General features: G+C 38.8%; 1 protein-coding gene across 2 annotated transcripts; it reads right to left on the bottom strand.

Moving 5' to 3' along the window:
* Nucleotides 1-7,088: 7,088 nt before the first annotated feature.
* On the bottom strand, nt 7,089-24,815 carry PABPC1 (poly(A) binding protein cytoplasmic 1). 2 transcript variants are annotated; one of them, XM_024756565.1, is made up of 15 exons: nt 24,075-24,815; nt 20,512-20,705; nt 20,191-20,306; nt 17,618-17,757; nt 16,224-16,318; nt 15,750-15,887; nt 15,455-15,550; nt 11,668-11,940; nt 11,348-11,438; nt 10,617-10,727; nt 10,380-10,534; nt 9,733-9,817; nt 9,046-9,176; nt 8,363-8,456; nt 7,089-7,535 (listed from the first exon to the last, which is right to left on the bottom strand). In XM_024756565.1, the coding sequence occupies exons 1-14, from the start codon at nt 24,265-24,267 to the stop codon at nt 8,364-8,366; spliced, it is 1,911 nt and encodes a 636-aa protein (XP_024612333.1). In that variant the 5' UTR covers nt 24,268-24,815; the 3' UTR covers nt 7,089-7,535; nt 8,363. The 2 variants fall into 2 exon arrangements, with proteins under 2 accessions (XP_024612333.1, XP_024612334.1); XM_024756566.1 differs by having other exon boundaries at nt 17,627-17,757.
* Nucleotides 24,816-24,873: the final 58 nt, after the last annotated feature.

The following is a 24,873-nucleotide window of genomic DNA, read 5'->3' as shown; positions in this document are numbered from 1 at the left end:
ATCTTTTTCCATCCCTTCAACTTTGAGCCTATGTGTCTTTAGGGCTGAGATGAGTCTCCTTCAGGTAGTGCATATATTTGGGTCTTTTTTTTTTTTAATCCATCCAGCCATGTGGTCTTTTGATTGGTGAATTCAATGCATTTACATTTAGAGTGATTATTGATATGTAAGGACCTACTACTGCCATCTTATTGTTAGACTTCTGGTTGTTTTGTATCTCCATTGTTTATTTTTCCCTCCCTTTCTGCCTACCTTTGTCAGTTTTCCATGGTGGTATGCTCTGCCTCCTCTCCCCTGCTTTTGTTTCCTGAATCTACTCTAGATTTTTTGCTTTGTGTTTACCATAAGGCTTACTTAAAACATCTCATAGATAAAACAGTCCTTTTTATGCTGATAGCAACGTATCTTCATATGTCTTCATATATGTCTTTATATATAAGGCTCTACCCTTTTGTTCCTCCCCTTTTATATTTCTGATGTTCTAATTTACCTCTTTTATGCTGTGTATTCATTAACAAATGATAGTAGCTATTTTTAAATACTCTTTTCCTTTAACCTTTATACTATAGTTAAATGGTTAACACACCATTCTAATATTGAGTTTTCTATTTTTCACCTTTCCCAGAGTATTGTATACTTTCATGTTTTCATGTCTCTAATTAGCATGTTAATTTCAACTTTAAAAACTCCTTTGAGCATTTTTTGCAAGGCAGGTCTAGTGTTGGTGAATTCCCTCAGCTTTTGTCTGAGAGTATTTTTCCTTAATATCTGAAGGATAACTTTGCCTGATGTATTCTTGGCTGGTATTTTTTTAATCTTTCCACACTTTGAATATGTCATTTCACTCGCTCCTGGCCTGTAGAGTTTTTGCTGAGAGATCCACTGCTTGCCTAATGGGGGTTCCTTTGTAGGTTACTTTTCTCCTCCTTGTCTGCCTTTAAGATTCTATATCATTGATTTTTAACAGTTTCATTATGTGTGTTGGAGAAGGTCTTTTTGCATTGAAGTAATAGGCTATTCTATTAGCTTTATGGTATGTATGTCCAGGTTCTGGGAAGTTCTCAGCTTTTCCTTAAATAATGTCTTCTTATCTCTCTCTTCTCTTTCTGGTACACCAATTAATCTTGTCTTTCATATTGAATTCAATTAACTCTCGTAAGATTTTTTCACTCTTTTTAGATCTTAGTTCTTTCCTCTTCTAACTGAATTATTCCTATATTCTTATTCTCCAAGTCACATTTTCTCTTTTCCATCTGGTCTGTCCTGTTACTGATGCTCTCTATTGCATTCATCTATTTATTTAATTCTTCAGCTCCAGAATTTGGTTCATTTTCATAATTTAAATCTTTGTTAAAGAATTCCTTCCATAACTGAACTACTTTGCTGTACATCTGAAACTAACACATTGTAGATCAACTATACCCCAATATAAAATAAAAATTAATTTTACAAAAACCTCCTTCTATTCATTCTATTCCCTAGTTCATTGAATTATCTTATTCTTGTAGCTCAGTGAACGTCTTCATCAAAGCTATTTTGAATTCTTTAACAGTTAGATTGCAATCTACCATGCCTTGTGTTCAGTTGGTGGAGAATTATTTTTCTTTTTGTGACACCATACTTTATTCATGTTTGTAGGTACGAACTCCTGCTTTCACATTTGAAGCAGCAGTCACCTTAACTAAGGTTTTATGTCCTCTTTGGTTCTTACAGTTCAACAGGCTGGCTACTGGAATCCTTTCTTTTGTATTTCAGACTGTGGTTCTAAAGCTCAAGTTTGTGGCTTTCTCCCTTGCACCCCGAGCTTGACCTGTTATCTGGGCATCCTCTGTATCTACTGGAGCTAGCTCTTGGGATGCATTCAGGAGTGTGCACAAGGAATTGGCAGTACAGTGGGGTGGGGATGAGTCTGGCACTTGAGGCAATGATGATGCCCACAGCCTGGTGGGAGGACCCTTGAGTGGAATACTCCCAGAGGTTTGTTGGTGGACTTTCTGTTAAAGTCCTGAAGCAGACACCAGGAAATGCTCCTTTAATGCCCTTTGATATCCTTACCTTTCTCTTTCCTCTCCAGTCACGGATGTCTGTTCTCAGAAAACTTGGTGCTGCTGGACAGAGATGGGTTTCTCGAGCCACTCTGCTCAACTGTGGTAGTCAGACATTCATTCACCACTTTTGCTCTCCACCTACCTTCTACCTTCTCTACGGGTGAGGTCCCCACTTTCCACTTCCTCTACCTTACAGGTTGCCACTGCTGCCACCAAAAGCCCAGCCCCTTGCAGTGCACTCTTGGGGAAGGCAGCTGCCTGTGTGAGTACTTCCCTCTTCTCTGCATCCAAACTCATCTCTGTGTCTATGCTGTTCTGATGGTGTGCTGTAGTCTCCCAAGGCAGGCTGGACTTCCACCAGTTCTCTCTCACCTGTGAATATCTGCCCAGTTTTGCGCTCTCCAGGCTTTTTTCCCCCATCATGGCAAGTGGTGGTGGGTAGGGCAGGTTCACCAAACCCCATGGATCCACAGCCGTTACTACGGGCCTGTTATTTTTGCACAGGTGGGCTGGTGTGCCCCTTGGTGTAATGTGCAGAGGCACTTCTGTTCTATTATGGAGGTCTAGTTAGTTGTTATTATAAAAGGAGAGAGAAAAGAATGACTAAGACTGCCATGATTCTGACATCACTTCAGTGATCTCTGAGACCAGGTGAAAACTAAGTTTAAATGATGACCAAAAAAAAAAAAAATCTGTCTTTACAAGTTGTTATCCATTAAAATAATTGGTAAAGAAAATACAAAGAATTCCTGTCAAAGTTTTTTCACCTTAAAGGATTAGCAAGAGAAATAAAAACTAAACCAAAACAAAATGAAAGTTAATAGCACAGACTCGAGTCAGAAAGCCTGGAGTTCTAGATTTGGCTTTGCCACTCACTGGCAGTACGTTACTTAAATAAACATACCTAATTTGTTGGAAATTTCTTCTTTAGCAGCAGCCAGTGGCATTTTATCTATTTGCTAATAACTGCTGAGAAAAGGTTGACATCTTCCTAATTGGCACAGAAGTACAATACAGGGTCAGAAGTTTATTCCACAAATTTTATAAAAACTCAGGATAATTTAAAGGTTTTGGTTAAGTCCATTTACAATTCCAAGGAAACCTAGAATGAGAATTATGAACAAGCTCAGAAAAATGATCACAGGGTTGATAAAGGAAATGTCTGCTATTCCCAGGCAGTCCAACATGCTCAGAAGGAAAATATTCTGATTTAGAATTTTAGGCTCAGCTTGGTCAAAGACCTCTTTTTTAACTTTCTAAATAATGACTCTTTCCCTGTTTTTTGACTGCCCTAAACTGTGAAAACAAAAAAGCACCTTTATGTTTTGGCTTACTCCCATGTGCTTTGATATACCTGTATCATCCCATCTACCACGCCCAGGCTGAAGGTAGCCCGAGCATCTGAGATTTTATGGAACTTTACATTTTCGTAGTTCATAGGCAGTTTACAGAGAACCTGAGAGCACGAACTGTAGGTCTGGATTCTAATCCTAGCTTCACTACAACTTACTGTGTGACTCTGGGCAAGTCACAAAACTGGAAGCTTTAGTTTCGTCATCTGTAGAATGAGAATATGATTGAATCAAACTTATAGGATGGTAATAAGAATTAGATATAGTGCATGTAAAGAGTTCACTTGGTAAGTGAACATGTAGCACATGCTCAAAATTCAAAAGCAAGCTTTTCAGTGTTTAAAGAAATTCCGATTTTCAAACAATGACCCACCCATCTTAAGAATACCTGCTCAAAAAAAAAAAAGAATCCCTGCTCTACAGAGGTGTCCATAACCGCCGTCTCTTACTGCACATGATCTCCATTCCTCAGACACTTATTTCGCGATTTTTGTTGCTGCCCATAATTATGGTACCACCAAATTATCATTGTATCATAATTGGTATTGTAAATAATCACCAACATTTGCAAATGATTACTTACAAAAAATGAGATTTAACAAGTTTAAAAATTGAAAGGATGTTTTTAGTATACAATTTAGTATCTGAGTCATTTTTTTACATCACTGTAACTTTTTATGCTATTACAAGAAAATGGTCAAAATGTCTTCAGTAGTTTGGGAAATATTAACTTTTTGGATGTCAGTCTGGCACGTTTACTTAGCAATTTGAAAATCAAAATAAAATATTCCAAGTACCACATTTTACTTGGGGCTGGGGGTACACAGAAACAGAACCCCATCACCAATCACAAATCTGCTCGTGTTTACCTTATCAACTTATTACTTATTTTGTGGATCTAAGAGATTCTTGATTTCCAATGTAAAGAGCCTTTTCTCTACAGAGGGAATGTCAGTTTAGGCTAATGAATAACCTGTTTCACGTTTTCTGGGGAATATGTCAGTAACGTCAGTAAATAAACTGCATGTTTCTCTGCCTTTGCAGATAAGACAATTCCCCCCGCCCCGCCCACAAACTTGCAATTGTGGACAGATAAAAAGGTAAATAAGGTAACATGTAAAATTTGAAAGTTACCTTCTTATTCTGCCACGTTTGCACATAGTACTTGCAACCAGGTGGCTGAGAAGACACAGCAACATCCAAGATGTATCAAACTAACTAAAAAACCCTTCAATTTAACTAGATTGTCTAATTGAAGATATGTTATATTCACAGAAGAGAGTCAATGTGAAGCCTAGAAAAAGGGAGGCCAGAACTCATCAGTGTAGTACTGCTCTCCAGCAAAGCTGCATGCGTCAGACCATCACGGCTGGTCAGAGGTGGCCAGCTCTACCCACTTTGCTTCCAACTTGAACCAAACTTCTGATTTTGTTTCCATGAGAACTGGTCTTACAGGGAGAATGCACTTATAAAGCACAACTATCCAGGTCCTCCTCTTCAGTCATTTACTCACTGCAAATGAATAGGGACCATAGTTTTACGTCAAGGGTAAGAAAATTTCAAAGTACTCTCCAAAACGTCACTCATTCACTTGTGATCCATTAGTCTGATAGGAGAGAAGTAGTAAGTATAATCAAAGGTAGCATTCTGTAAAGTCGCATTACGTTAGCTTGTTTTATCCATGCAAGTCTTACTGTACATGAATTGGAGAAAAGGAGACTCTAGGCTAAAAAAGCAGTTTCCAAATAGCCATTATATATCTACTACCCACAGAAAAACGTAATCAATTTAATTTATCTCAGACCTTCCAATAGAAGCAGCCGTACATATGCCTTACATACGGTATAGTGTCAGCTGCCGCCTTCTGCTTCACCTCAAATCCTGCATGAAGTTAGGTGGTTTAAAATAACTTCTGTCGATGATGAGCCATACATTTAACAGACACTAGTCCTCATTAATTGTGGAGATTGTTTTGTGAAGTCTTGTTAACACTGAAATTAGTTAATATTGAATCACTGCTCCTAGGGGAAATAACAGGGTTAGATACCTGTGAGCCTGTCACACTTTCATCAACTCATACATAGCTTTATGTGTCATTTAAAACACACACACACACACACACACACACGAATGACCTTGAAAAGGATACTTGTTTATGAGAGCTGAAACAACAAGGCAGACTTTTTTGACCTCAGCTGGGAACATGTGCATTTCAGGTGACTCAAAATTTGATGCCCTGTGCATGTCTACAAATGACTGAAATCTACTGTTTGCACAAGTAGACTTTTGGGGTTACAAGTAACTTTTAGTGAATTTGCAAATACAAATCATCAAATAATGAAGACTTTTTTTGATGTCAATTCCTGCAAGTAGATCACAGACAACTACTTGAGTTTTGCGGCCTCCTCTAAGAAAACAGACATTTCAAAAATAGAAATGAGTTATCTTCCTATCACACAAGAAATACCGAATTCCAGCTATCCAGTGTATAAAGCAAACTACTGTCTGTGCAAACCCTATCTGTAACTCTAGATTTGGAATGGTTTCCAACTGTGAGAACTTTAGCTTGAGGCATCTTAGAAGTTGCTTTAAAACCTACAGGCTTGAACCATTTTGTAGTCAAATTTTGAGAAACATAGTATATATTCCTCTGCCTTCCTAAACACTGAGGAACGCTTTCATGGTGACTCAAAGATTGTTTTCATCTCAGCAAACTGTCAGAATAGGACAACGGCCAGGCAAAATACAAAATCATCACTGTAATGCCTACTAGGCGCACTGATTTAAGCCATGGGCTAGGAGGTGGGGTTTGGGTATATCCGGTTCCAAATGAAGCCAAGGTGAAAAGCATTCCAGGTACAGAAGCATCATAATGCTTCAACATGCAGGGAGGGAGGGCTGCCATTGTCACAGCCAAGGTTTTATTTGGATTTATTTATTTGCTCCCAAAGGTGAGAGAGCTTAGAGCTGAGATCATTCTAGCATGGTGATGAGATAACCAGATATGCAACTTAGAAAGCTAACTCTGGCAGCAATATGTAGAGAATGGAATAGAGTTAAAACTAGGCCATTCTCTAAAGTGCATTGAAATGGCCAGGAATATCTGGTCTAATGCATGTATCCTGGGCCCCATTCCTGATCTTCTACATCTGTTCTCTAGATGTAGAAGCCCTGTATCTTCATTATTCACAAGTACTTTGGGTGATAAGGTATTACATTGAGATAAGTCACCATCATCAAATTAAAGGACTTCTAAAAAGGCTTAAAAAAACGAATCCTAAACTTTGTACACTTAATACGTCTAGTCTTCAGTGTAATTTTTCTGTTATCTATACCCTATCCAACGAATACAGTAGTTGTTACTGTTTTATACCACATAAATGAGAGTTTAAGCTAGTTATCTGCCAGCCTAGAAACCTTAACATAGTCAGTCATATACTGGCATCATCTCAAAAAGACGTTTAGGTCATTTAACAAATAAAATATATGCCTCGATTCAAGAACTCACATGGAAATCTAAATTCATAAACTGCATTACAGACATTGTCTTATGTCTCTTTTTCATAAAATTAAGAAACCTCTGAAGTACTTTCTCATGAAAGAGGTTCTTACACCAATCCCAGCTTATCACCTATTTACCCAAGCCAATTAATTACAAAGAGAAATAAAATAGCATAACATCACTGTGCACTGTTTAAGGAATTTTTATTAAAGCAAGAATTTTATAATCCAAATTACGTTTCCTTGCTCAGTTATCAATTCTGTTATTTAAAACAGAAGTGACATTCTGAGATATGCCACAGTAAAGAATTACAAAATTAAAGAAAGGAATGCTTTAAATTTTTGTACTTTGCTGAAAATTCTTTTTCCCAGGGTCTATAAAACATTAATTTGTTTTTATATTTTACTATTTTTTTGTTTTTTTTTTTGTTGTTTTTAAATCAGTAAGTAATCTAGGACTAGCATTATGTTGCTAGACCTGGCATTTGCTCGGTACATAAGGTTCAAAGTTTCCTTTCCTTTTTTTATTTATTTTATATTTTGCAATGTTTTTTTTCCATAATATTTAAGTTTTTCGATGTTTAGGTATTTTTCTTCGGTGAAGCACGAGTTTCTTTTCATGGTCCCTGATCATCTGTAAATGTGGGGGGGAAAAAGGTTATAATCATCAAATTTATGAGACAGAATTTAATGATTCCAACCACTAAAAAGAAAGGATCTTTACCTAAGTGACAGAGATGCTAACTATAGCTATAATGGCAGTCATATTACAATATATAAATGTATCCAATTAACATGTTACACACCTTAAATTTACACACTGTTGTATGTCAAATATTTTAACAAAACAAGAAAAATAACAGGACCAATACTGACACTTATGTAAAGCCCTTGGCCAAATTCAGCCTGTTTACAGGCTGCTTCTGTAAAGCTCCACTGGACCACAGCCATACCCACTGGTTTACATGTTGTCTGTGGCTGTTCTCACACTAACGGTGGAGCAGAGTAGCTTCAACACGTACCACGGCCCCCAAAGCCCCAACTATTTCCTATTTTACAGAAAAGCTTTGCCCATCCCTGGCTTTGGCTACACAGCTACATCAGCCCATTTCCTGGGGCTAACGAAAGGCAACAGCAGAGGCCAAAAGGCAACTGTCATCACTGCCACCCAAGAAAATGTATTAAGCTATGAAAAGACCTCCAAGAATAGCTATACAGGGCCAATCCCTATTACAGCCATTTAATACAAATTACTATACAAAATGCTTGAAAGGGCTCTGATCTTAAAAATTCAAGTTAATACCAGGGTAACAGGTAAAGTTCCCTTTAATTCCTCTGTATCTCTATTTCTCTTCGAAAAATTTGCAATGCATTTGAATTAATGGTAAAATGAGTTTTTGCTATGTTTCAAAATATGCTCAAGCTGTTAAAATAAGAAACAAACATAGGGGGCAGGCTCACTTTAAACAGTTGGAACCCCAGTGGCACTGTTAACTGCTTTCTGGGCAGCCTCTTTTGCTTGGTGGGCTTGTAGTACAGCTACAGCTTCATCAACCTGAAAAAAAGAGAAACTGGTTCTGAAAAATAATAATTAGACAATAATTTCAAATGGACAACAAACAAATGTCCAACAAAGGCAAATTCCTTTCCTCAGGTGAAAGTGGAAACAACCTTTATCGAAAAACATTCCAACTATATCCGTATCTTTTGGGTTCCATGCCACCACTGTTCTAGAATTATGAACCTCTTGCACTTCTTAACTCTCCCCACCAAAAAGCCCCCAAAGTTGAGAAATATCAGCAAACATCCCTTTCTCCAGTAAAGACGCAGCACAGTTAAGACAGCATGAACGCTGGAGTTACAGTGACTGGATCTGAAACCAAGCTCTGCCATTCACTAGCTGCTTTGTGAGCACTGGGCAAATTACTTAACCTCTCTATGCTTCAGTTTCCCCGTGTATAAAATGGTGATAACAGCACCATAGGTTATTATTAGGATTTTCAATTAATATTTATAAAACTCTTAGAACTGTGCATGACTTGTATAAAGCACTTATAAATGTCCTAGAAAAATTAAGTTCCTACAAAACATCCTGGAATATGTACTATAAGAAGCTACTAGATAAATGATAAAATTTAAATTACTTTAGAACGGAGAGACTCTGGAGACTCAAGCATATGAAGAAATTCTGAATTTTCAATCTCCAACAACATGCCAGTGATTTTACCAGCAAGAGTAGGGTGCATGGCTTGAATTAGAGGAAAGAGCCGTTCACCTAGGAACAAAAACATTCAAACACTCCAATCAAAAAAACAAAACATTTTTAAGGCATCTACCATATTAAAACTGGGGTTTAAGAATCTTTTGTACACAGCAAATAAATGCTAACCCATAATCCACCACTTCAGTATCTTTCATGAGAAGATTGCTATAAAACGGATTAAGATCTATAAAACGGATTAAGATCTACCACAAGGCAATTACTTCTTGGCAGCTGTCAGTTTGCCAAAAAAAAAAGATGAACTGAAGCTATGTTTACTATTAAAATGTTAAATCTGTACTCAGGCAAAATCAAAGTGGTTTACTCATTTGGTTCAAATTCCTTCTTCCAAAAATGTGGCAGGGTACATGGCAAGCAATGCCCTATTATGCTGTCCACCAAAGGCAACATTTTAATAGCTTTTCCAGGCAGACAAACTGTGCCATCATAACCATTCATGCCAATGCACATCCTGCCACCCTAGCTGTCATTTTTAGGTACAGAGGAGGTCTAAATGTCTTCCTATTTTCTAGTGTCTCTATAACTGACTAGGTGGGACAAAGGTACTTACCCAACATTTGCTTCTGTTCTTGAGGAGGGGCAGATGCCAACATGGAAGCAGTCAAAGGTTCCTGACCTTGTACATGAACAGCAGGCTAGAAAGAAAACGGGAGAATTCCTAAGTTTAAAAAGTACAGAAGTAATGGCAAGTACAAATACAGCCATCATTGGAAATTAACTGGATAAAGACTGTAATCTAAACATAAATAGAAGCTGAGTGATTCGGAAATAGAGTCTAAGGTAGCTATACTAACAAACACCTAAGTGCTCAAGTATTGTAAGCACAGGGGATGTTGAATTTTCTTTTTTATCTGGAGTATTCTTTGGAATCATACTTCTATGATCAACAACGATTTTGGTCCTAGGGTCAAAAAGAAAAAGGTAAGCCAAATCTCACAAACTAAACTTATTTCACCCTTTCTTACAACTATGCCAGACAAAACTCTCACGTAAGTAATTCAGGATGAGGGACTGCTGAATGCTTATCTAGTTCCTAGAATATAGCACATAGAAGACATTTTTACATACTATCAATTAGTGGCACCTCAACAAGATATTCTACATAGCTTAAGCTCTCATATATCATACAGTTGTCTTCAATGTCTTTGACTGAGATCAAGGACGGTCCTCTTTATAAAGAAATCACTAAATCCACACCTGCTGCATGGTAACTTGTGGCTGTGCGTTAAGATGTTGTTGAGGATTGCGAACTCCCGCAGCGTATTTATACTGTGGAACGGTGCGAACAGCAGGAGTAGCTGCAGCTGCAGCAGCTGCAGGACGTGGACCCATTGTCTGTGTTGATGTGTTAGCTAAAAAAAATAAAAAGATTTTCGTATTTATCTTGCTATTTAAAATTGGAGACCAACTTTTACAGGAAGGGTTAAGACTCACCAACACGCTGTGTAGACATGACTCGTGGAACCTGTGAAGAAGCTGGTCTCATAGTACTAAATGGTGGTCTAGGAGCGGCTGGGCGGATAGCACCGGGCATATTTTGGAATGCTATGTTTAAAGATACGAACACACATTAACTGGGAGAAACTCACCAAGTGTTCATGCCGCTTTTTCAGAGCTGAGGTTTGCACAAAAGGCTATAGATGACCAAACATACACAAACCATTTTTAAAAGCTTAGGCTCCTATATGCCATTTCTCCAGACTTAATCATATCAGAGCATCAGTAAATAAAAAGTTTTCATTCATACAAGGACAAGTACTTATTAAAATATCTAAATATGATACATGAACCTGATTCTAAGTGTTCCTGCAATACAGCACTATTCCACAGGATAAGGCTGAAAATGCCTGGACCCTGGTCCTCATACATGGAACAAGATCTTTTAAAACTACTGCCTAACCAAATATGAAATTGAGTTGGATGCATTCCCAAACTTGTCATAAAGGAAAATCAAAACGGCATAGATATTGCTGTCTTAAGGAATGGTGAAACATTTTACAATGTTTTTTTAAAAACAAAATGCTAGGATCCCCAAAATGAACACCCATAAAAATAAACTATAAAAAGCAAGAGCTAATATACCATTGGGATATAACAGCTAATTCGCCTCATTTATGTTTTTAGTTCAAATACTTTGCAACCTTAAAAAAAAAAAAAAAGCTTACGATGAGGTCTGGCACCCTGAGCAGTCCAGCGAGGACTTGGTCTTAGTTGAGCAATTTGGCTAGGAGGATAGTATGCAGCACGGTTCTGAGTCTGTAGAAAGCAAGCAAATGTATCAGCTCAAGAAAAAAGCAAATAATGCAACTAGGTATGCACTCAAAACATTTAGCAGGTCCTCACACTCTAAGCATTTTTCAAATCCAATCATAATTAACATCTCTTCATCTTAGGGCTTTATTTATTTTTTAGTGGGGGCACAAAACATTAAAGATGACTGAAGAGGAAAACCTTCACGAGCTTTTTGTTCTCTTCTAAAACCTACCTGTGGGATAGCTGCCATGAAGTAACCTGAAGGAGGTGCTGGCTGGTAGGGGTTGATTACAGGGTTGGGCACAGCTCTTACACTTGCCATTCTCTGCATATACTGGTTAGTGAGGTGAGCCTGGCGCTCTTCTTTGCGCTGAGCTAAAGCTACATACAATGGCTTGGTGGCCACAATTCTACCATTCATTTCTGTAACTGCTTTAGTGGCTTCTTCTGGGGAGGAGAAACACACAAATCCAAATCCTTTGCTGCGACCACCCTCCATCATAACCTATTAAAAGAAAGTGGAAGAAAACACATGATTAATGCAATGGTAGATGAGGCACAAAAAGCAGAGTATCAACTATAGCCACCGACTCACATTTAACTAAACCCTGTCAATGCTTTCATCATTTTTTCCCACAATTTTTCCCTTGATATCCAAATATTAAGGGTAAACTACATGCATGCATTATCCCAGCCAAGCAAAAGAAGTAAAGGGGTGGAGGTCCAATAGCAACTTTGTTAAAGTTTTAGATTTTCAATATTAAGGTTTAATTTCTAAATACAATCAAGGCCTACTAAATTTTAGCACCACTAAAAACATGCACAATTAAAATTTGACTATTTAGCAATTCGAGCTGACAAGATGCTTTCATTACTCGTTAGAGGGGAGGAAAAAACAGTTGAATATCATAGTATCCACATTTCAAAATTAAACTTTCACATTCAAGACCATAAGGGCCATAAATATTGGGGTATAAACAATATTCAGGAAGCTCACAATGACTCAAAATCTTTTAAACAAGCAACGAGGAGATGCGAAGAACTTCTCAGTAGCCTTGCAATATACATAAGCGTGCTATACAGCTACATTAAGCAGCATGCTGGTGGCACAGAACAAACAAAACAGCGATCAAACAGAGACCAATGATCTTACATAAATGCAGAATCAAAACAACAAAACAACTGGGCTCAAGGATACAGAGAACAGACTGGTAGTTGCCAGAGAGGTACGGGGGTGAAGGTAGCTAAAAAGTACCAACTCCCACGTATAAAGCAAGTCATGGGGTCGTATTGTACAGCATGGGCACTACAGATAATACTGTATTATACATCTGAAAGTTGCTGAGAGTAGATCTTTACAGTTACCATTACAAGAAAAAAAAATGTTTTGTAATGAATGTTAACTAGGCTTATTGTGATCACTTTGCAGTGGATACAGAGAACAGACTGGTAGTTGCCAGAGAGGTACGGGGGTGAAGGTAGCTAAAAAGTACCAACTCCCACGTATAAAGCAAGTCATGGGGTCGTATTGTACAGCATGGGCACTACAGATAATACTGTATTATACATCTGAAAGTTGCTGAGAGTAGATCTTTACAGTTACCATTACAAGAAAAAAAATGTTTTGTAATGAATGTTAACTAGACTTATTGTGATCACTTTGCAATATATACAACTATCAAACAATTATGTTATATACTTGAGTATGTTTATGTCAATTATATCTCAAAAAAGAGTCCAGAAACATACCCATGCAATTATGGGAACTTCTTATGTTAAAGCTTACATTTTAAAACAGTGGGGAAAAGACGGACTTTGGACTATCTAGTACGTGGTACAAAGGGATAATTTTGAATTAACTTACAGCTCTTACTCACATCACATTGAAAAACATCAAACTGCCAGATAAGATTCTGTATCTGAACATAAGATGCAAAAATACAGGGCAACTAAGGGCAACTAAGATGACACAAGACCCCCAAAGTCCTAAGTGGAAGACTTAGAGAAAATACTTGCAACATAAAACAAAGCGCTGACGTGAAATTTCCCCTAAATCAGTAAAGATAACCAACGCAGTATAAAAATATGCAAAGAATAGGCTAAACAAGTAAACACATAAAAAGTACATCTCATTTAAAAAGATGCATACCACTTTCTACTAAATTGACAAGACTAGTAGTAATTTAATTTGTTCAGCCTTTTGGGGACAATTCAGTTGTATGAATTTTAAATACACACACACCCACTAACCAGAAACTTCAATTCTTGAACTCCAGAAATACTGGTGTGTGTGCAAAAATATATGTATAAAGATGTTTATTAGAGTGGTGGGTCTAACAGTGTTGGCATGCAAAGCACACCAAATGACCAATAACACAGGCACAGGAGAATACGTTATGGTACATCTGTACCATGAATATTCAGCCCTTAGCAAAAAATGAGCAAATGCCTGCAATAAATACGAACCTAGATCTGTTAAGTAAAAAGACAAGTTGCAGAATAGGTATACTATGATCCTGTTTTATAAAAACTGTTTATATGTATACAAAAAGTATACAAGCATGGAAAATTATCTGGAAAGGCCAACCAAACTCCTTTTGAAGACTGAAAATGAAAAATGGAGGGGTCACCTTTTTACACTTCTGTCTTGACCAATTTGTTTTTCAGCAAGCATTATCAAATTAACATAATGACCTCCTCTCCCAGAATTCCTGCGAAACCTTTTCACCTCCTTGCCAACAGCGATATGATCCACAAAGGACTTTTTGAAAAGGACTTAAAAAAGACCCTCCTTTGTAAAACATGCATGCTTCTTCATACATTCAAAACAAACTGACACACAATATTCAATTTAAGTGATTTTCAGGGAACATACTGAGGATAAACAAACTCAGGAATAGATTCTATCATACTCCAGGTTCTTTTACAAAAGCACAGGCTGAATGAAACAGAACACAACTACCTCACTTGCATTTTTATGTGTATTCCTCTACTATGCCCCTTAACATTCTCTCGTAGAAGTTCCCTTGGTCAATGGGGTTGCAGAATAGAAAGATCAGCCAGGAGGTCACTCCAGAGCACCCAGTTTTAACTTTTCCTCTACTCTTTTGAGAATCTGTTTAAAGTTTTACATACTCTTCCCACCCCTCAAGGTACATACATACAGAACTTTAAATACAGAAGGATTCTTGGGCCATGGACACCAGAAAAAACACCTAAAGCAGAGGTTCTTATATCAAAATTCCAGAATTTAAACTAGAATCTTACTGTTGTATTTCTTAATTTCTGATTTCAAGTAAAAGCAAACATGATCTCTACCTTTACTGTTAGGGGGCTTTAAGTTTGACTCCCCAGAGTGAATTCTGTAAGCAAGTATAGATTAGCTCAAATAGTAACAATTACAGTTCCCTAATAAATTGCTTTCTTTAACCAGTAAAATAACTAGTTTAACAGAGTACAGAACAGTGCATATCATGTGATGATAAACCACTATGGTCATCAAATGCAACCTTTCCAGCCACTTCAAATCTGAATATGTTGTTTTTTTTTTTTTTCCCCGGTACGCGGGCCTCTCACCCCGCCAGGGAAGCCCTGAATGTAAGTTTTTGAAGTAATGAAGCAAAGATATGATTTTCTGAAAACTGAAAGGCTGATTTTTTAGAGAAAAGCAAAAACTATTTGACCATTCATTTATAAAGAAAAACACTCCATATGAAATATAAAATTTATATACATATATCCATGGGCATGGATTTTCCCCAAATCTTAAAAAAAAAGTGCATTGGGCTTCCCTGGTAGTGCAGTGGTTGAGAGTCCACCTGCCGATGCAGGGGACGCGGGTTCGTGCCCTGGTCCGGGAAGATCCCACGTGCCGCGGAGCGGCTGGGCCCGTGAGCCATGGCCGCTGGGCCTGCACGTCCGGAGCCTGTGCTCCGCAACGGGAGAGGCCACAACAGTGAGAGGCCCGCGCACCGCAAAAAAAAAAAAGAAAAAAAAGAAAAGTGCATCATATGCTTTACCTTTGCACTAGTGATTGTACCGAACGGAGAAAACTCTTTCCGGAGACGTTCATCATCAATACCATCATCGAGATTTTTCACATAAAGGTTAACACCCTAAAATAAAGAAAAAAAAATTTAGAAAAAGGAAAAAGAAAACCATAGTGGTACTTAAGCATACTTCCTATTATCTTATCCCATATTTCCTCTCCTTTTCCCCTCTCAAACCCTCCAGTTACCTGTCAGTAACTGAAATGAACATAAAATAGGTTTCCTCATCCCTGTCTTATTTTTGCTCGTTCAGTTAATAATGAACCTGGTATCTGGTGATCCTATCTTGCTTCATCTGTTCAAATTTGCGCTTAAGTTCCGTCTGTCTTTCCACTTTTTTCTGGGCTCGACCAACGTAAATTTGTTTTCCATTGAGCTCCTTTCCGTTCATCTCATCCACAGCCTTACAAAGACCACAAAATTTTAATTACTAACTTGCAATATATAAATTCATTTTTTAACAATAAAGAAAATTTGTTAGATTATAAAAGCTAAAGATGTACCCACCATAAAAACTAAACTTTGAGGTTTTAAGACAACAGAGGTTTTCAATTTATACCCTCAAAATATATAAAATGCAAGTAATTCAAAACAATATATGTGGAGATGAACATGTAGACTAGCCGTTGGTACGCACGTGTATTTCAATGCAAGAGCAACTCAACTTTATACCCCCACGTCTTACTATAAAATACAGAAAAACCCACACTGCCTTTGGTTAGTATATTTTAAGTCTTACTTTCTGTGCATCTTCATGCCTTTCAAAGCTTACAAATCCAAAACCTTTGGATTTTCCACTCTCATCAGTCATTACTTTCACACTTAAGGCAGGTCCTAAAAAAAATTTTTTTAATGATTCAAAGATATTCCATACAACATTTAGTTTATACATTTCAAGTTTCAATACACAAACAAAGCCATGAAAAAAATATAAAAATGGAGATTAAAAAAAACTCCAAGCCTCCAGAAATTTATTCCTCCTATAACCACCCTCTTCTCTCCCACCATGGGCACTAAATATTCTCTTAAAGACCCTTTATTTCTACTAAGAAGCTAAGTTAATACTCTATTCCCTGAAACACTCCTCCTTCCATTTAAGGAGATATGTTTTAGACAAATGTAAATGATGATGAAGTTTTATTCTTAGCATCAGTACAAAACAGATGCATTATTTTAAAACAATTTGTTTTTCTTTAAGAATTTTTAAGCCTTGGCCCACTTGATTTTCAACAAGGAGTAGAAGAGGAAACACGGGGTTTGACCTTTGACATAGCAGAAGCACCTGGAGGAGGTGGCATGTTTCTGAAGACACATATTCCCCCACCACTCCCTCAAATAAAACAGACTTAACAGAAGTGCTAAGTATTATCTCAGGTAGGTAGGGAAAAAAGATTACACATCACATCTGATTACAGAGAATCTGCAAGATGTATGGGCACTTATCAACTGTTTAGAGGGTTCAATGTGGCATGCCAGCTTGGCAATAGTAAAGTATTAGATGTCCTCACATTCTTTATGATTTGAGATGCTTTTAAAAAGGGACACCTATTTAAGTTAAACAAAAAGGAAAGCAAAGGTAAGGGGCAAGTAAATCACCTGCAAGGGTACAATTTAAAGTTCATTTTCTGATCAGCTACACAACTATCTAAAGTGAGACCAGTTACACACTTCATGGGAAAATCTGGATCTTTGTCTTTAGAAGTCATTATTTTAAATTGCTCAAACATGATGCTGAGACTGGCCAAATATCCCAAAGCTGGCCAGCTTTCCCGTCCCATAAGTAAAGACTACACTCCAACCTAAGTTGGCTGTGTCTCATGCAATGCCTCTGATGAGACGGGATCTGTTAGTGCATAAATCCAGCACATTTCTTAACATAGCAAAAGCTTTTAAGATCTGTTCCAATTACACAGTCACACCTTACGGTGCTAATACAATGCTATTAACCTTTAAACTGGATAGAATTCTATTTATATGCTAAGTATAATGGACTATCAGTAGCTTAATCCAAGTAACTACAATATTTTAAAATATGTGAAGTCCCATTTACTTTTTTAGTACAAAGTATTAGCCAAAACTAACATTGAACAATTACTCAGAACTGAGTATAAAAATTTAATTCAGACACATTACCAAACTTGCCAAAGAGATCCTTAAGGCGCTCGTCATCCATGTCTTCTCCAAAATTCTTGATGTAAACATTGGTGAACTCTTTTGCCCTAGCTCCGAGTTCTGCTTCTCGTTCCTTACGAGACTTAAATCGTCCAACAAATCTAATAAAATAGATAAGAACTATAAAATTAGGTTCTATTTTATGAAGTTCAGGTTAATTAAGCCTGATGGTTGACTCTGTAATAGTTACTGATAATTTCAGAATCTCTAATAAAAAGCAAACTATAAAACAGAAATAGGGCCTTAAGTGAAATGTGAGAACAGACCTCTTAACTATAATCACGAAAAAGAACATTTTTCTTAATACACACTCCTCTCCCTTCCTTCTAGCTAACCTAGGGTTAAGAAGATTACGTCCAGCAATACAGACTAGTGGAGTATGCCTGCACCACGCCAGTGAAAAAACAGAAAAGCTTTTATCGTTGCTGTTTCAACATGGCTCTTGCACTTCGTTTGCAATCTCCTAAAATATAAATTTAAGCTACCGAGTTCTGTACTCTAACATACAACAGCCTGGAACAAATTTCTTTGCAGCACTGTCAACAAAACGTGTTTTAAAAATTGAGGATTTCCCTAAAAGTAGTACATGTGTCATTAAACAATATAATATACATCAAAAAACCATCACCCAGGGGCTTCCCTGGTGGTGCAGTGGTTGAGAGTCTGCCTGCCAATGCAGGGGACACAGGTTCGAGCCCTGGTCTGAGAGGATCCCACATCCCGCGGAGCAACTAGGTCCGTGAGCCACAACTACTGAGCCTGCGCTTCTGGAGGTTGTGCTCCGCAACAAGAGAGGCCGTGATACTAAGAGGCCCCCGCCTGCCACACCTAGAGAAAGCCTTCCCACAGAAACAAAGACCCAACACAGCAAAAATAAATTAATTAATTAATAAACTCCTACCCCCAACATCTTCTTAAAAAGAAAAAAACAAAAAAAACCATCGCCCATAATCCCACCCAAATCATGACTGACTTTTCGTAGGCCTTTTTGTTCTCTGCGCTTAAGAACGTTAGTCCAGCACAATTCCTTTCCATAGGAGACACCTACATTTTATTCCTTTAGCCGCACCCCACACCTCCCCCCACCCATACGGTGCTGCTTCTCCATGCAATTAGTTTTATAAGTTCTCAGTGGGAACATGATATTCCATTGTGGACAACAAAACTTTCTTTTGTAAATAATGCCGCAACGTTATGAAACTTTGTTATTTGTTCTTAGGATAGAGTTGCAGAAATCATGGCAGCTCGAAAGGTATATAAATGATCTTAAGTTTATACCTACAAACTGCTTTCCAAAAAGGGTTATATCATTTTATACTCAAAAAACAGCAATAAATCAAGTTCTTTGTTTAATCTAGACCTCCACCAGTGGTAGCCATTCTTTTTTTTCCCCTAAAGCACTGCTGACAGGCAAAAGATAGCTTCATCTCTGAATACTAATGATGCTGAACATTTTTCTCATTTAAAGATGTATTACTTTTAAGAATTAGCCCTTGTAAACATTGTTCCCATTGAGGAGTTGCTGGTTTTCTTAGACTTGTATGGGGTTCTTTACATACTACAGTCTTTCCTTAATCATGTAATTGATGGAACTCAAACAGTAACACCGTGTGCATGACTCCTCCATGTACAGACTGACCATCCCACTTGATGCAGATTTATGAGAACCGCACCTTAAGAGTGACGCAGTTGACCTGTAAGAACCAAACCCAAGTTGCGTGCCATCACTGCAGTTTACATGAGCTCACAGCTCACTTACAATGTGACCTCACAGCTGAATTTGCCTAATTAAGCAAAATCCACTGGCATTGAAGATAAAATTGAGATTTGTAATGTCTTTAGGCTCACAAAATCTGTATTTTTACAACTTGTAGCAGAAAGTCTTATAGAGGTTTTATCAGTGTCATTATTTTAAAAGTTTGCAACTTTTAAGAACAAGTTTATTTCAGAAAAGATTAATCATGAAGACTTCTGGTTTAATGACAATTTATCTTTACATGGGGAAGGGAGCCAAAAGGTGTTGAAACAACAATTATGACAATCTTTAAACTCCATCAATAAACTGTGGGAGTAAAGCCAAGCAGAGAGTCACCCTGGGCTCTGAATTTAGACCACTGGGTTTGTATCGCAGTTTATGTCATACCAGCATGTAAATACAGGCAAGTTATTTTAGGCTTCAGCTTTGAATGTAAAAGGGGCTAATTACTACCTTGGGAATTATGCTTAAGTTTCTGCCTGGATTTCTAGTTTTTCAACTAATATGCACTTATTTTTGAAAAAGCTTGATATTCCAGCATACCTATCTTCTGCTGTTTCTTTTCTGTTTGAATGCTGACCAGCTGTATTAATTCACTGTTACTTGTATGTTACACTGAATGTGGAGAAAAGACAATTATAAAATCTACCAAGATGTGGTTTATTAATTTTCACTTTAGCTGTATCTCTTCTAAGAGCACAAATATATTACTTGTAAAATGCATGAATTGAACTATTAAAAGCATTTGAAGAATGATTAACTAAATATTTATACTTACACTTTGCGATCATTTAGAAGCATCCCATTCATTTTTTCAATAGCTCTTTCAGCTGCTTCTTGTGTCTCAAAATGCACAAATCCATAACCCTTGGAACCATTTTCATCACAAACCACCTAGGGAAAAATATGTAATAATTTTTCATTACTTGCTATTGATTTAGCATTTTTCCAGTACTCAGAGATAACCTGTCAGCTACCTAACCTGGGCATTTGGGAAATAAAGATATCCATTAACAGAGAGCATGGTTGCTATCTTAAGGAATAAACTACAAGTAACTAAAACACTGTAAGTATGTTTACCTGTCATATTTTTGCTTACCTTACATGAAAGGATGTTACCAAAAGCAGAAAATGTATCATACAGTGCTTTATTATCAATGGATTTGTCCAAATTTTTAATGAATATGTTGCCCACTCCACTTTTGCGAAGTGATGGATCACGCTGAGACCACATAATGCGTACTGGCTTGCCCTTTATAACATCAAAATTCATGGTGTCCAAAGCACGCTCCGCTGCAGGAAGGACATTTTCAAAATAAATATTATTTCAAAACTTTCATAGCCCACTTAAAATTATATAAACTATTGTGGAGGGAACAGTAGAGCACATGGTCCCTCTTACCCCTTTAAACTTCAAGATGGCTGGATGACTGGTACCTCATACCAATCTAGATTTAAACTGTACAACGCAAAAAGAGAAGACAAATATGAAAAAACCCCAGATTTCCCACGTTAATTTGTTAATGGATGACGTATCGTTAAGAACTTATTTCTGCAACAACCTCTTCCTTTAATTGCCATGAAATTTAAAAGCACCTTTTTGTTCCTAGTCAACTGTAAAACCGAGATTCCCCTTCACAATCTGCTTAAAAGCAATATAAAGGACAGTAAGCAATTGTAGATTATCCACAAGCAGAACAGTTTATGGATTTTAAAGCATTTTAACTTCTCTATTACTTGTCAAAATTGTTTCTTGCTTATCACTGTCAGTACTGTACAAAAATTAGTCCATTTTCTAAAAAAATTCCTGACTTACTGGGGGGATTTCAGTGATTCATGGCACAATTCCTATGGCCATGTTTAAAAAAAAAAAAAAAAAGAAAGGCTTTATCCATTCAGAAAGACTTGAATCAGGCTTTCAAAACTAAAGTGAAGTTGGACGTACTTAGCTATGTAACACAAAACTTTTGAAATACCAGGTCTATGATAGTCACAATTCACTTTTAATGCTTTATTTACATATAAAACCAATTTTATCTTAGATCATTCATTTACTTAATAACTGATGATTAACCAATTATTTCTGAATAGTGCTAGAAAATTTCAAAATCTACCCTATGATTACATCTATGAAGGATCAAATTATGTGCACCCGTACCATTAAAGAAACACTTATACAGAAGTTTATCCTTTTTTTTGTGTGTGTGGTACGTGGGCCTCTCACTGTTGTGGCCTCTCCCGTTGCGGAGCACAGGCTCCGGACGCGCAGGCTCAGTGGCCATGGCTCACGGGCCCACCCTCTCCGCAGCATGTGGGATCTTCCCAGACCGGGGCACGAACCCGTGTCCCCTGTATTGGCAGGTGGACTCTCAACCACTGCGCCACCAGGGAAGCCCTATACAGAAGTTTAGACTCTAAATGGAAAAATACATCCTTAAGTAGAAAAGACTAGTCCCTAAAGAGTGGGAACATACAGTCCATTTGAAGTCCTGAAACACCAATTTTCACAAATTCCATGCTAGTGTTAACTGTAAAATTAGTGAGAGGACAAATTTTCCAGCCACTTCTTTCTATAAATGAAAGTTTTAGTTTCTAGAAGATAGTGACAAACAACTGTCAGCTCATTTATCAATTGACCACGCCTACTCAGCTCCCCTCCTTTTTTAGCTGACTTTGCTTGAGCTTCTTTTGAATGAGTCACCTCTTCCTGTTAAATTGGAAACTGGTCACTTTCAGAAGCTATTCTACAAATACATCAATGTAGCAATAAATAAGGGGGAGAAATAAACGGAAACCACTGAAAATAATATTTGGAAAGACAATAATTTGTATATATAGAAATTAAATTAATGGAAGATGGAAAAATGTTACCTTCTTTTGAGTAGTTACAATACTGGTCTACTGCAATAGATGGGTAATACACAGTGAGTGTTCTGTAACCACGGTAACCTGAAGTTCAAATTTTCCAACCCCAAGACATTTTAAAAATTGTTTTTTTCAGATTTAAAATTGTTAAATTTAGAAAGAATAACAGCCACTTTCAGAAGTTTACATTTCACGCTCTCTAGAATTTGTCCAAGTTTTCTCTAACAACTCTTCAGTTTGGGATTACCTGGCCCAAAATTATCTTCCCTGATCTTTCATTCAGCGATAAATCTTGCCCAGAGTTGGGAAGAACCGTTATGGAGTGACATTTGGAGCTACTGCCTACAGAGCAAAAGGGCAGAAAACCTGCAGTGCAGTTTTACAACTTCGGGCTTGCTGTCACTCAATAGCCTGCCTACCCAAAAATCTCAGCAGTAACTTTACCTAGTGAAAAGCTGATCACTAAATAACTCCAGATCTGTTAATGAAATAAAGTTTCAATTCCACCTTTAAGGCCTTTCCTACAAAAATAAAAATAAATTCTTTATATTTTGTAACACTTGACATATATTCAAGTAGCCAGGGGAAAAAAGGGCAAAAGTGGACCATAAAATCAAGTGAGAATGACTTCTGCAAGTCAATTCATCCAGATATAAAGAAAAATCCTGGCAAGTTATCAGGTCACATATCTGTTTGCCAAATTCTGGATTTTTTGCAAGCTGTTTAACTTTACTTTAAAAATACAAGGTTAGCTGCATCTTTTTCCCCATAAATTTCAAGCTGACTCTAGTGCTCAATCATTCCCCATGATGTATGGATATTCTGGACTACTTTAAAAAAAAGGAAACCACCATTAGAATGCCACATAACAGTCCAGTCCAGACGACACTCACAAGTAACATTTTCCAGTCAAAATTGGTGACGGCATTTTTAAGTAAAATCCCTCAAAACCATAGAAACTATTTCAGAGGGAAAAAAATATTCCAAATAAATTACCAGTACTACGAAATTAACTCGATTAAAAAAATCACAACTACCTAAATAGCCTGAGAAAATGATGGCCTCCAAAAGGGTTCTCTTCCACATCCCCTCCCTCCTAACCGGCTGTTAAGAGTGAGAAATGTCTGAACTAGAGGAAAAACCCCAATGCACGTCTCATTGGTAGTTTATACTTCCAGAGCCATCAGTCACTGACCAGTTATTAAGAACGGAATCAGAAGCCTGATACCACCACCAGACCACCATATTAACTTTATTCTAAGTCCCCGAGGCTCCCCCAGGCGATTGGGCCAGTAGCCGGAACAGGCCTCGGGCCTGTGAGGTTACAGGGTTCAACACGTGGTATTTTTCGAGCAACGAAATGCACTTCCTGGGGCATCCTGGGGCGCCGGCAAGAGCCTCGGGTGGTGGGAGCGCCTCCACCTATTACCGGAAAAGGGGGCTCGGCGCTCAACACCCCAAAATCCCGCAGCTACTGGCGGGAGCGTCGTTTTAGAACCCATTCTCACCCACCCTCCCGGCGCGTCATCACCCTAAAGTTTGAGAGCGGCTGAGGCCGAGAAAATGGTCGCAAAGGAGGAAGTGGCCCGGCGTACGAGGGGCGTGCGGCTGCCGGCAGCGCGGGTCCCTGCGGGCACGGGGAACCGGGGTACTGGCGCCCAAGCCTCGCCCCGCTGGCCCCGGGGAGGGCTGGTGACATGCCCTCCTGCCCCCTCCCCCCGGGCCGCCGGCCTAACCAGCCCGCCGCCGCCGCCTGATTCTCATGGCCGCCCGCCCGCCGTCGGGCCCGGCTCTCACCGTCTGCCGGCTGCTGGAAGTTCACATACGCGTAGCCCAAGGAGCGGCGGGTGATCATGTCCCTGCAGACCCGGATGGAGAGGATGGGCCCGGCCGGGCTGAACTTCTCATAGAGCATAGCCTCGGTCACGTCGGGGTGTAGGTCCCCCACGTAGAGCGAGGCCATGGGGTAGCTGGGGGCGCTGGGGTTCATCTCGGCACGGCTGCCCGCAGGGCCACAGGCCGCGACCTTTCCGTGAGAGGAGAAGAGCGAGTGCTGGGGTCGCGGGCCGGGGCCGGGGGGAGGGGAGCGGGGGCAAGCGCAGAGGGACAAAAATCAACCGGAATCGAAAACTACTCAACAGCCGCAGAACGGAGTCGATCCGCTGCCGCTGGCTGCTGACTGCTGGCTGCTGGCTGCTGGCTGCTGGCTGCCGGCTGCCGGCTGGGGAGCGAGGGTGGCGGTGTCGGGTCCGGGCAGCGGGAAGGCCTCGGTCTCTTGGTTCCTCCTTGGAGCTGCTGCGGGGCCGCGGGCGGGCGGGTCGGTCTCGGTTGCTTCACCGGGTTATTTTATAAAACAGGAAGAAAAAAAATAAAAGTCTCCGGCGGGGGAGACGCGGATTTTTTGTAAATTTTTTTTTGGTTTTTTAAAAGATTTTTTAAGATTTTTTTGGATTTTTTTAATAATAAATGTGTGTTCCGAGGCCGGAGCACACACTCCGCACTCTCAGCACTAACCGCCGGGGAGAAGGGGAAGCACCGCCTCCTGCACCCTCTACTTATACCCCGCGCCGCACTCACCCTGCCCCCCCGCCTCTGA

The sequence above is a fragment of the Neophocaena asiaeorientalis genome, unplaced genomic scaffold (assembly GCF_003031525.2).
Source record: "Neophocaena asiaeorientalis asiaeorientalis breed wild unplaced genomic scaffold, Neophocaena_asiaeorientalis_V1.1 scaffold29, whole genome shotgun sequence".
Taxonomy (NCBI): domain Eukaryota; kingdom Metazoa; phylum Chordata; class Mammalia; order Artiodactyla; family Phocoenidae; genus Neophocaena; species Neophocaena asiaeorientalis.
Note: the sequence above shows the minus strand (reverse complement) of the source record. Positions and strands in the feature narration are given on the sequence as shown.